Here is a 13,530-nt window from a genome sequence, read left to right as displayed (position 1 = left end):
GAGGTGGAGAATATGATGACCCAAAAGGTCATCTAGTCATCACTTGCTTTTAAATTCAATTATGTGTTCCGGGGCCTTGAAACCTCATTTAGCATCACCTTGATTTGTGTGCGCAGTCTGAGCGCGTAGCCAGAAAGCCTAAATATGAAAATCTATGAAAAATGATAAGTTTTGACTATAAAATGAGTTAATTTGACTTCGGTCAACGTTTTGGGTAAACAGACCCGGACCCATAATTTGACGGTCCCGGAGGGTCCGTAGGAAAATATGGGACTTGGGCATATGCTCGGAATCGAATTTCGAGGTCCCAAGCCCGAGAAATAAATTTTTAAAGAAAATTGTTTTCTGAAATTGTTTAAAGGAATTTGAAATGAATTTTGATTAGAACCTGTTGGTATCGGGCCCGTATTTTGGTTTCGGTACCTGGTACAGGTCTTATATGAAATTTAAGATAACTCTGGGAAGTTTGGTAAGAAACGGATGTCATTTGACGTGATTCGAACCTAAATTGCAAAATTTGAGGTTTTAAGAAGTTTGAAATAATTCATTGATTTTGAGATTTAATTAGATGTTAATGATGTTAATTTGGCGATTTGATCCCACGGATAAGTTCATATGGTATTTTTGGGTTAGTACGTATGTTTGGTTTAAAGCCCCAAGGGCTCGGGTGAGTTTCGGATGTGTTTCAGAAGGTTTTAATCTCTTAAAAAGTTGCAGGTTTTCAGCTGTTGGTATTCTGATATTTCCTTCTTCGCATTCGCGGAACGACCCTCGCGAACGCGATGTGTTAATTATGTTGAAGGAAATTCCTTCTATGTGAACGCGTAACCCAAGTTGCGAACGCGAGGCGTTGGGGGGTCTTCCCTTTGCGAACGCAAATGCTAATTGAGCCTGGGCAGGGGTGGGGCATTAAACCTACGCGAACGCGACCACATGGACGCGAACACGACCACATGGACGCGAGCGCGAAGGCTCGAGGGGTCATTTCTCCGTGAACGCGAGCCGTCTTTCGTGAACGCGAAGGCCTAGAAGGCCTAACCCATCGCGAACATGATGGACCTGTCGCAAACGCGATGAGTAATTTCGCCCAGTTATTTTAAATTCCAAAAATAGAACACATTACGGGATTTTCATTATTTTTCACAAACTTCATCTTCTCCACACCTCTTGGGTGATTTTTGAAGAACTTCTTCATCATAACCTCTTGGTTAAGTAATCTTCAACTTGTTTTCTTTCATTTTTATCAACACCCACTAGATTTCTAGGCCTAAAACATGTGATTAAGGGTAGAAAATTAGGGATTTGGGTAGAGTTAGAGCTTTTTGATTATTTAGGAATTTGACCTCGTTTTGGTGTCGGATTTCAAGACAAATTATATATTCGGGCTTGTGGGTGAATGCGTGATCATGTTTTGGTCCTACCTCGTATTTTGACCAAGCGGGCCCACGGTTAATTTTTGATTTTTTGGGAAGAATGATTAGAAAGCTATAATTAAGTATTGAAATTGGATTGTTTAGCAATTATTGATATTATGAAGTCGGCTATGTATAGATACAATTTGATTTGGACCGAATTTGAAAGAAAATGCGGTGTTTGAGGCTTGAGTTGGCCGTGAAAGTTCGAGGTAAGTGTTCGGTCTAACCTTAGCTTGAGGGATTAGGAGTTGAGTCCTATTTTCTATTTGCTTCTTGTTGAGTACGACGTATATGCATGGTGACGAGTATCTATACGTTGGTGTCGAGCATGACCGTGAGTCTTAAATTGCAACTTGTTGTGTTCTTAAATAATATTACAGATGCTTTAATTGATGATTCTCTATATTAAGTAAGGATTGGGTTTGTTTTCGTGGAAATTACTCAGTTGAGTATTAGTGATATCTGAAATGGTTAGATGTTGGATGAAGATTTGGTTATAGCTGTTTCTCCCTTGCCGGGACGTACTTATTTATGTTGTCGATTCCCTTGCCGTAATAGTGTGGTTCGTTAGTGATCCCTTGTCGGGACTGTTGTTATGATTATTGTTGACTATATATTTGGAACGGGTTGCGCGCCGCAATATTATTATTATATATGGATCGGGTTGCACGCCGCAATATTATTATATATGGATCGGGTTGCACGCCGCACCAATATTATGTTTGATCGGGTTGTACGCAGCAACAAATATCATATTGGATCGGGTTGCATGCCGCAACAAATATTATATTGGATCGGGTTGCACACCACAACAGTTATATAGATAGATCAGGTTGCATACCGCAACAATGTTAAATGATAAGGGATCAGGTTGCGCACCGCAACAGTATTATTATTGTTTTATTGTAGATTTTGAACTATCCTTTCATATTTCTCTTAAGTTTCTGCTGGATTTGATATGTTCCCCGAAGCATGTACCCTCCTCCCATTTAAACTGCTTATTCCTGTTTATTTTCCGCCGTATATTATGTAATTGCACAGGTTTATCTGGAGTCTGGTCCTAGCCTCGTCACTACCTCGCCGAGGTTAGGCCAGACACTTACCAGCACATGGGGTCAGTTGTGCTGATGCTACACTCTGCATTCTGCGCAGATACCGGAGCAGCACTGGGACAGTAGCACTTGGGGAGCTAGCCTTCAGTCCACAGAGATCCCGAGGTAGTCCTGCAGGCGTCGGCAGGCCCGACGTTCTCTTCTATCTATTTATATATTCTGTTTTCATTTGTTTCTGAAACAGACTATATTTCCTTGTTCAGATATTTTTGTGTAGTATTCATAGACAGTCCGTGGATGTTGTAACACCGGTTTCTGGGTAGAGACGTATGTTGGCATTTTCGTACTGATTTTGGTATTATATTAGTCTATGTTTTCCGCTTAATTTCATCTTTCGCTATTAGTTAAATGTTGATTACTTGTTAGTTTAAGTTGTTAAAAGGATTAAAATGAAAGAGATTGAATTTTCTATACGAGTAGGCGTCATCACAACTCCCGAGGGTAAGAAATTCGGGTCGTGAGAGTTGTGCAAGCTTGCAACGTTAAAGCTTGACTTTTCATGTTGTTTCCTTGTAGAAGTATAAAGGTCATAAAATGAATAAAACAACGTTACGAACAATATGAATACGAGTTAGTACATTACACTATTTTGTCTCAACTTCTAAATCAAATAAAGGCAAGGATATTTCATTTTTGAGTTAGGAGTGGGCAGTGCAAGAAAGTAACAATCATATCCGATATTAGATAATTTTACTTTTTTCTTTAATGTTTGTTTTACAACTCAAAAATACTTTTCAATAATATCTACGCAATTTTATAATGTAGTCATTCTAGTAGACCTGTTCATCAATTTCGACTTGCACTTTTCTACTTCAAAATTTTCATTGTTACACTACAATATGACTTTTATAGTTTGCACTATTTGATACGGGACGCACGTGCAACACACATGTTCAGAAATTAGTTACTATAAAAGCAAGAATAGAAGTAATGGTCATTTTGGTGATCTCATCGAAAAAGTAGTGGATGATTTGCTTTAATCGTGATAAAAACAAGTAAACTTTTCATTAGAGTGCTTTTTCTTTAGAAATTCATGTATTTTTTTTTCCCTCTTTCAAAATTTTAATTGGGTCAAGTGCACACTAACATAGTATGAGGTCTTTTGATGAAACTAAATCAATTTCTGAGTCGAAAGGCCTATGGTCTAAAGTATGTATTTCTTACCTCTTTAGTATGTATTTTCAAAAACAAATATACAAAAGAAAACGAAAATGCAGATTGTCACGACCCCTTCCACACCGTGATCGGCGTGTAAGGACTAGCCCAAGCAAGCCTTCGCCTCCCTTATTTATATGACTAGTCATAATTCCCGCATCAGCTATTGAACCCAATACTATCATAAACAAAAATATGGAGCACATAATGGAGGTAAACTACCAATCAATATCAATAAGTATTCATGTCAAGAAAGACCGCCTTAAAAACGTCTGCCAAATACCATTCTAATACTAATATTAGAAAACTTAAGACTACATGAAGTGCAACTCTAGAACAAGTATCTCTACATACAAAGCAGAGTAGTCAAACAAGATGGCTGTCTACACAAAACAAATCTGTCTAATTTTTTAACATCTTCTTCCGGATAGTTGCACATTAAACTTTCAGTAAATCCTCAATGCTTCTACTTATCATGCATCTTTTGTACAAATCTTTCAAACTCTATGAAGTTGTGTTTCTCCAGTAGAGTTGGGCTAAGCCTGAGGTAGGTAAAGGCAGATAAGTAGTGTCTGCCAAATGGATCATTCATAGGCTTGGCAATTTGCAAAATCTTGTTGTAACCTTCCCTATGGTAACACGGCAGTGCATTCTCACCCGCAACTGGTATCTTGACTTCCCATGCAGCATTTAGCACCTGTGATTCAGAAGAATAGGGGAGATTAGCAATGCAACGATAGCGATGTAATGATCGATCCTTAAAGTAAAATAAAAAAACAATCAGTGGGGTGATTTTCTAAAAGCTAGATATTGTCAGGGATCACATTCAGTTACAAGGTAATTGGAAGGAGGCCACTCGCAGATGTGGAAGAAAATGTTTGAAAACAAGTATGAGGCAGAGGAGCATTTGCTATGGAGAATAAACAAGGAGAGGTATCCTTTTGGTGGGACAATCAGACAGGCTGTGGAGCAATTGCAAATATGATACCTGATGGTATTGTGCCGAACAAAGCAACGGCATCACAGTTCATTAAAGACGACAGCTGGGATTAGGAAATACTACAACAGACTCTCTATCAACTAATTTTCTGTCAAAGGTATTTGAAGTACTCAGGCAGGTTACTAATTTTACCTGCTCTTCTGCTTGGAAGATGATCAGACAACTCAGAGGCCCTTCTTTCACAAACAAGATGATTTGGCACTGAAGAATCCCCTTCAAATCATTTATGTTTAGGATAGCTATGAAAAATGACCTACCTATCGATGATAAGCTAACAAATACGGGATACACTTTTTCTTCAAAATGCTACTGTTATAATACTATAGGCGGTGAATCATAAGAATTTATTCTTCTGACTGGAGAAAGGGCAAAGAAAGTGTGGTCACACTTTTATTCTCCTTTGGGAGTACAGGGTACTGCACTTACACATAGACATCAAGTCATTAAATGGTGGTCACAGGAGCACAAGAATGAGATGTGGAGGCTAATTTATTCTTCTAGTGTGCTGGAAATTATGGGTACACACATGTTCTACCAAGTGTGCGAGTACTATGGGGCGCTCAAATTCCAGGTTGTTGATACTATGGTGCACATCTTACAGCTATGGCTTCCAGAGATTGAGTGGCAACAGAATTGGACTCAGATTTGTACCATAACTCGAAGGTTTCAGCTAAGGAAACAGGTCACCAAAGACCTATGGGAGAGCTAAATACCCTGTCTCTAAGCTGAATGCTGATGACAGTAGCCTTCTGGCAAATTTAAACAGTGCCGACCAAGATCAAGGAGTTGAGCAGTAATTTTGATATAAAACTCTCAACCAGTGTTATAAGGAGACTAACAGGGTTTATTGACTGTTTAGCTAAAAGGCGTCACTCTTTGGACCACCCAACGTTCACCTAAATGAAGCTGATTTACCTAAGGAAGCTAGAGGTCATGTGCGAATGGGCAGGTGGGTTTTTCCTTCAATCAGGATCAAACAAACAACAACAACAACCCAGTATAATCCCACTTAGTGGGGTCTGGGGAGGGTAGTGTGTACGCAGACTTTACCCCTACCCTGGGGTAGAGAGGCTGTTTCCAAATAGACCCTCGACATCCTTCCCTCCAAGAACTCCTTGCTCTTGGAGAGACTCGAACTCACAACCTCTTACAAAACAATTTAGAATAACCTGTTCATCATATAAGCACAAGCATATATATTTACTAACACTTTTTGCAAAATGTAAAGGGTTGAGAATGTTTAACCACCAAAATTCAGACAAAAAAATAATAATGATTGAGCTTTGCATAATTCATTTACATCAGAGAATAACATTTACCTTCCAAACTAATCCTTCCGGGTCAGATAATGCTTCTGGAAATTCCCGTTCCTGATCAACCGTGCGCAATTCGAGACATGTAAAATTCAAAGCTGCCCCATGCTTCTTTAACATTGACACAATTGCAGAATAGCCAGTAAAATTGCCACTGTTGTAAAAGCCAGCTGTTAGTTCAGCTGCATGGCTTTTAGTGTTGTACCACCAATGAATTCCTGATACCTGCACATCAATTAGAGTGCACCAGGAACCAAAATCAATTTAAATAAGCAATTTATGATTCTATGAATATGTCTAGCATTTAAAGGAACATCATTTACATTTTCCTACCTTTGCTGCTATTGGAGTGCCCTTAAATGCCAAAGCTGCCAAGCCAAGTACTCGATCGCCATGATTGATTAAAATTTGCGAGTACCAGTGCAAGAAGAACCTACCATAAAATCCATTGTACTCTCCAAAATCACAAAAAAACCCAGTTTCTTGTGGTTTTGAGTTATAAGAACCTGCATTCTCGGGTGCTTTACCCCAAGCTGAATTTCCCCATGCCTCTGCTGCCTTTTGGAGGCTCTTGATCAAGTACTTGTCATAACACTGTTATGAAAGTTATACAGGATCAATAATACATTAAGCTAGATTATAAGGGTAGATAAGTAACTGTTTCACCATCTAAATGGTTAAAGCTACCTGAAATTCCCCAATTCCGGGATACTCCCACCCGAATTTTGCCGGATACGAAGGGTATCGGAGTTCTCCACAAGGACCAAGTCCTATCTCTATTTCTGAGATAACTCGTCTAGCAAAGAAGTCATCGAATTCGAGGCGGAAGCTTCTCATATAATCAGAGTAAACCTGTATGAGCAGATTAATAATTAAAATGATACACCATGAAACATCATTTGTTTTTGGAGTGCGAACAATTTTTCAAGCTAGTGATAGTGTTACCAAGTGGTGCAAAGGTAACAACCTGTATTACACTATGATAAGAGTGATGCAAAGGTAACAACCTCTATTACACTATAATAAGAGTGATGCAAAGGTAACATAGTATTAGTTTCAGAACCTTCTGTCAAGGCAATGTATGGATTGACTATAATAAGAGTGATGGAGGAAAACAACTGCTATTACATTGAATGCTGCATTCTAAATGTATGCTTCAGTACTAGTAAATGTATGACTTGACTGCTGAAAAGAAATAGCTAAGAAACAATTCAATGTCGCAAACAAGAAGGTGGTTACAAAAGCTAAAATCTTGCATTTGTTCCAGCAGGTTGTATATACATAATTACCAGTATTATTTTAGGATTCTAGTTGATAGTGCACCTATAAATGAGCTAACGTTCATAATTTTATGCATTTGAGAAGATACAGAGAACTCTGCGAGGCCAATATTACTATTAGTCTTAGCTGATTTCTTTATATGGTAAATGAGGATCTGAAAATATGACTTACTCTTAAATAAGCATAGAAAAGAGATTAAGGTCAACTATAGAAAGGCATTATGGACTAAAAATTGTTAATTCTTATCTCAAACCACTCAAATTACATGCCTCTTCATCAGACAAGAGATTTCGTCCCCTCCCCCTCATGAAATTTAAGAATTGAACACCAAGAGTCGTGCAATTGTAAATGGATTACCTCAAGTGGAGTTCTCCCATTTAAGACCATTTCTGCATCAATACCCCAAGAAAGGCACTCATGGTTTCTTCGGCCTTCTTTATCCGTAAAATATATGTCAGGGTTCTCGTAACCAATTTCTTGAACCCATTGAGGAATCGGAATATGAATATCGTCTCCCACATTGCCTCCACACTCGTGGAAGGACATAACCACCTGAATTTTTTCTTAGAATGTAAGACCACCGAGTGAAGTTTTCATCACTGACAAGAATACAAAAGCATAGAACCCGGAACATAAAAAGCTAAACCTGTAGTTTAAGACCAAGATCTCGAACAATCTCAAAAAGCTTTTTGTAGCCACTCCAATTGTATTCCTTAGGAGCACGCCTCTCTACGATCCCCCACCAGCAGTCGACCATGACGCCATCAACATTGGATGATTTCAACATTTTTAGTTGGTTGAAGAGATTGTCGGCATCCACTAACTCACCTTCCATGTTTATGATGCCCAACTGTCAAGTCAAAGTAAAAATGGTTAGTTGTTTCTAGATAATTTGAAAGATTAAATATCAAGATATGATTCAATGAGAGGGCTACGGCAATAACAACTCACCGGTAGCATGACATATATGGGAATGTAAGGGGTCTTCTCATCTAAATTCTCTGGAGCAGAATCAGCAGCCTGTGAATAGAACAAAAAACCTATAGTCAAGCAAACTGAAGAGTGATCCTAAAAAAAAGAAACAAATAAACATTCAACAATGAATTGAACTACTGTTAATGTATTATACAGTAATAGTTTATCTAGTAATTAGACAAAGAATAGAAGTATCGACTCTATCTTAGTGTAATTAGATAACGAGTAGGAGTCTTATTGTTATCTCATTGTAGAGGTAGATTATTATGACAAACACAATTTAACCAAGTTATTGTACTCGGTATCATCTTATAAATAGCAATGTAGAAGGTGTGCAGATTGTTTATTAACATGGTATCAGATAGCATTCGACATCCCTTATATAAATTATCTGGCCAACCACTTCCCTTGTTTCTCCATTCTCCATATTGGTTCCTGCTTCCGTCATATACTTTATCACCAAATATAATTCATTAATCATATCTGCCCTTTTGTTATTTCTATTTCATTAACTCTGCTTCTTCAGTATTGTTGTCTCATACTAATTAAATGCAGCAAGTAAATCTATATCCTTCTATTGTCAATCTCCTATCACATTACAATGTTGTTGGCTTGTTCTAGACTCTGCTCCTACATTTCCTTTCTTGTTTCGTGCTCATGGCTGCTCAACCTCTCAACACTTCTTACTCAGCTCTTTTTCTCAAAATAGAGGTGGCTGGTCATGGTATTACTTGGATCAAGTCATAGAGGTGCATTAGTTAGTAATTCCACAGGTTCTTAGTCTTCTATGCAATGTGGCCATGCTATTACTTGGACCTCCACCATCTCAAATAGGAGCATACTTTAAATGAAATGCTTAACACGTGGGAGCATACTAGCTTATGAAAAGCTCAACATGACAGGCACACAACACCTACGCAAAGCTTAACCACAAGAGGAGCATACTACCTGAAAGGGGCTCGGTAACAATGGGAGCATGATATCCATGGAAGGCTCGACACGTAATAACTATACAAAGCTCCACAATAGAAGGAATATAATCTCTATATAAGGCTCGACAACAGGAAGAGCACGACACTCATGGAAAGCTAAACACAATGGGGCATGCTATCCAAGGATGACTCAACAATCATGTGAGTACAGCATCTATGAAAAGCTTGTGCTCATAATGTGAATAACATGAAGACGTTGATATGATTCATCTCGAGTAGAGGAACTATACAGTATAAAAGGTCTGTGACCTGAGAGCTCAAAACTAGGAGCATGAATATATGAAAGAAGTGCATATATAATCCTGAGCGCATAGCATGGATGTTCATGTTCCTAAAAGTTTTAACATAGACTCACATGTTTAGTAAAATATACTACATTGGTCGAAACAAATGAAGTATAATAATGATATAGGAAAGCTAAGTGCTACCAACTAGGAAGAGTCAACTAATACTCTCAGATTGCTGATGAACTGTGTATATTGTTAATTTCTCAATGTTAATCCTAATCTGCTTGCATAACTGAGCAAATCTGCTATCAACTTGCAGTCACACTAGTCAAGCCCAACTTCTTCTTCTTCTACCATAAGAACTGTTTCCAGTTCTTGACCTACCCCTCTTTTCATCTCAGTGTTAATACCAGTTATTCTAGGAGTAGTTTTTAACCAACTCGAGTCCTTCGACCCGGTTTTTTTTATCTGAGCTATGTACTCTCTAGCGACCCATCCATGATCGCGCCAAAGCACAACAGTCAGATGCTCCACGGCTAGCTTATGAAAAGCTCAACATGACGGCACACAACACCTACACAAAGCTTAACCACAAGAGGATCATACTATCTGAAAGGGGCTTGATAACAACGGGACCATGATATCTATGGAAGGCTCGACATGATGGTGGCATAATTAATATCTATACAAAGCTCCACAATAGAAGGAATATAATCTCTATATAAGGCTCGACAACAAGAAGAGAACAACACTTATGGAAAGCTCAACACAATAGGGGCACGCTATCTAAGGAAGACTCGACAATCATGTGAGTGCAATATCTATGAAAAGCTCGTCCTCATAATGCGATTAACATGAAGACTCGACATGATTCATCTCGAGTAGAGGAACTATACACTACAAAAGGTGACCTGAGAGCTCAACATGAATATCTGAAAGAAGTGCATATAATCCTGATTTTCAAGAACATATAGCGTCCCGATATAGTTTTATCATCTAGGACCCTTAAGTATATACAAGAGAAACATAAGACTTGGAGGTCATGCCATAGCGGCAAATAAGAGGATTTAGCCTTATATACCTCAATTCTTGACTTAAAGAATTGCGAAGAGTTAATCCTTCCGTCAAGTTGTAGATCTAAAAGCGCAGCGAATAATAAATTAAAGCTAACATTAGCAGCTACACACAACAAGCTGCTCAGGCCACATGAGCAATATATATAGCACGCATTTGACTTGCGACAAGCTTGGAATGCCCTTATATCTAAGGTGTTTCACCACACCCTTCCTTCTTCACATAACTACAACCAACATACGACGCTCATATGATATAAACAACAAATCCAGAACTCCATGTCATAAAGAGTATCCCAATAATCAACTCATGAATACGATTAACAAAACTTGGACTTACGGCTTCCAATCACCTTTCCTTACCGAAAACATCTCTAGAACGCTCACACGAGCTCATAGATAAAGAGAGGAAAGGAACCTTACCTTGGCTGACAAACCCTTCTACTTTGTCCATCTTATATTTATGGTGTTTCACCACTCCTAATTAGTTAGTAATTCTATAGTTTCACTCGTGGGTTTCTTTTTATATTAAGGATTTGAAGATTGGGAAAGCACTCCCCTCAAATACACACACACCACACAGACACACACACACATTAAAAAAAACACAACACACACACACACAAAAAACACAAACACACACACTCGAAGGGAAAGAAAAAAACTACATCTGAATAAGCTCGGTTGGCAGCAAACATTCTGAGTGGGGAGTCCATTGGACCATCGCGGCGGAGCGAAAACCGCGGGAACTGATGAGTAGATGCACAAGTACTATCAATCTTGTAGCTGCATGCCATTTTTTTGGTCTTAAAACCAAGATGAAAGCTACTTGAAGAGAAAATGGAAGCCATGGAAGACTATGGCACTGTAAAATGGAAGCTTGAAGAGAAAATGGAAGAAGGTAAGAATATGGAGGAAAAGGCAAAATGACAGTGTACAAAAAGAAGTCGGATCAAAATGACACTGCCACTGATCAAAATGGACGTTATCAGTTGCGGAGGAGCACTTTTTGTCTTTACTTCAAATATTTCTTTTTATTTAATTTTGTATGTTGCTTATTTTAATTTATTAGTAGTACAGTATTTTAAACAAATGTTTGAGTCGTTGTATATTTTACCATGCAATAAATTAATTAGTTAGGCTTTTAATTTAAATGGTAAATTTACATGAAAATACACTTGGAGAAAGCACTTTTCACTCGCCTAACCCATAAATATGGTTTTCATCCGGAGCCCACTAACATTAATCAATTTTATGAAAACAAGTCAACTCGCAAATTTTGTCGAACTTCATCAACTACACCCATATTCACGCCTAAATGAGATTTCGCTTTTTTCTTTCATTTTTATCTGTTCCTTTTTTTCATTTTCATTCTTATTTGTTTTTTACTTCCCTATGTATAGTATTTCCTAAAATTCACAATATCAGGAAGTTGAAGTAAAAAATATATTCATCCTTAAAGTCTATAATTTTTTTTTTATTTTTTTTTGCAAAATTCAAAGTTTTGTAAGGGAAATTCTTATTTCACTAGAAAAAATAAAAATTTACATTATTAAACACCTTATATACATTGTTATACATAATCATACGTTAATTATATATAAATAAATAATAATACACACTATCTGAAGGCAATTTTTTTACAATTATCTATGTTATATAATTATGTATAATCTTGTATACTTGTGTATAATCATGTATAATTCTATATAACTATGAGAATACACACAAATATACATAGTTATAATTATGTATAATCATGTATAACTATGAGAATACACACAAATATACACGGTTATACATGAGTATACAAAGTATATATAGTTATATACAACATATACATCATTTTTCCTCCCTTCGGAAGTCATTAAAAGTGAGAAGGAGGAGGAAGAGGAGGAGGAGGAGGAGGAGGAGGAGGAGGAAAAATTACCAAAAAGGAGATTTCATAACTTAGAATAAGAGACAAGAATTAAAAGAAATAACCACTCAATATTTTCTTTTTTCTTCGAACGGGAATAAAAGGATCCTCTAATGTGAAAGTCGGAATCGGCTTCGGCGAGCACTGAATCGAAAAGAAAAAGACTACAAAAAGATAGATACAGTGTGGATTGTTCAACGGTGTTATTTGTGGGAAGAGGAAGATACAGATGAACGGAGCAAGGAAATCTGAAGAAGAACTCGACCATTTTGCCAGAGAAAGAGAAAGAGAAAGAGAGAGAGAGAGAGAGAGAGAGAGAAAGAGAGAGAGAGCAAGAGCGAATTGAAAATGAAAGAGAAAGAGGGGTGGGGAGAAAATCTGAAAGAGAAAATTGATTTGTGAATGGAAAAAATTCCTCCGCATAAAGAAAAAGAGTGAGGACAGTGATATGGCTAATCGGTGAAAATAATTTTTCAACATTATAGAAACTGGGTCATACCGGGTAAGAAGGGAAAATATAGGCCCAATTTTGTTAGAATGTTGGGCCAAGTGACAATGAGAGTAATTTTGTCTTTAATTTAAATGGTAAACTTGTCTAATAAAGCTTGAATTAATTAAAATAGTTATTTTATCCGGTTCACTTTAACTGATTTTTTACACTATTTTCACACATATTATGGAATTCACTCACATTTTAGTAGTAGTAATTAGCAATAAAAATGACCATATAAACCTTAATTTGCTCATTGAAAATATAATAATTATTCCTAGGCTCTTTACTCTAAGAGCAACTTTGGATAAAAAAAGTTAATTTCTTTTTTATACCTGAAAAAATTAATTATTATTGACCAAAAAAAGGTTAAAATTTTAATTAAAGTGGAGTGTTCTAATAAAATTCGTTAAAAAAAATAATTGATGAGCAAAAATCTTGCCAATTTAATGCGCAGCCCACGCACACACAATACCCAAAATATAAGTCTGCACGCGTAGGCCAACAGCTGGCATAGACGCATCGCAGCCGTTGAGTTGAGATGATCAACGATTCGGTTTTAATTTCCTGCCGCTTGAC

The 13,530-nt window shown here is 37.3% G+C and overlaps 1 protein-coding gene across 1 annotated transcript; it reads right to left on the bottom strand.

Annotated features, from left to right (window-relative positions):
* Positions 1-3,945: 3,945 nt before the first annotated feature.
* On the bottom strand, positions 3,946-11,475 carry LOC104216212 (beta-amylase 2, chloroplastic-like). The gene is made up of 8 exons (XM_009766216.2): positions 11,212-11,475; positions 8,228-8,296; positions 7,923-8,126; positions 7,634-7,828; positions 6,683-6,847; positions 6,329-6,589; positions 6,002-6,220; positions 3,946-4,379 (listed from the first exon to the last, which is right to left on the bottom strand). The coding sequence occupies exons 1-8, from the start codon at positions 11,392-11,394 to the stop codon at positions 4,149-4,151; spliced, it is 1,527 nt and encodes a 508-aa protein (XP_009764518.1). The 5' UTR covers positions 11,395-11,475; the 3' UTR covers positions 3,946-4,148.
* Positions 11,476-13,530: the final 2,055 nt, after the last annotated feature.

The sequence above is a fragment of the Nicotiana sylvestris genome, chromosome 1 (genome assembly GCF_000393655.2).
Source record: "Nicotiana sylvestris chromosome 1, ASM39365v2, whole genome shotgun sequence".
NCBI lineage: Eukaryota > Viridiplantae > Streptophyta > Magnoliopsida > Solanales > Solanaceae > Nicotiana > Nicotiana sylvestris.
The sequence above is the reverse complement of the archived record's forward strand: the minus strand, read 5'-3'. Positions and strand labels throughout refer to the sequence as shown.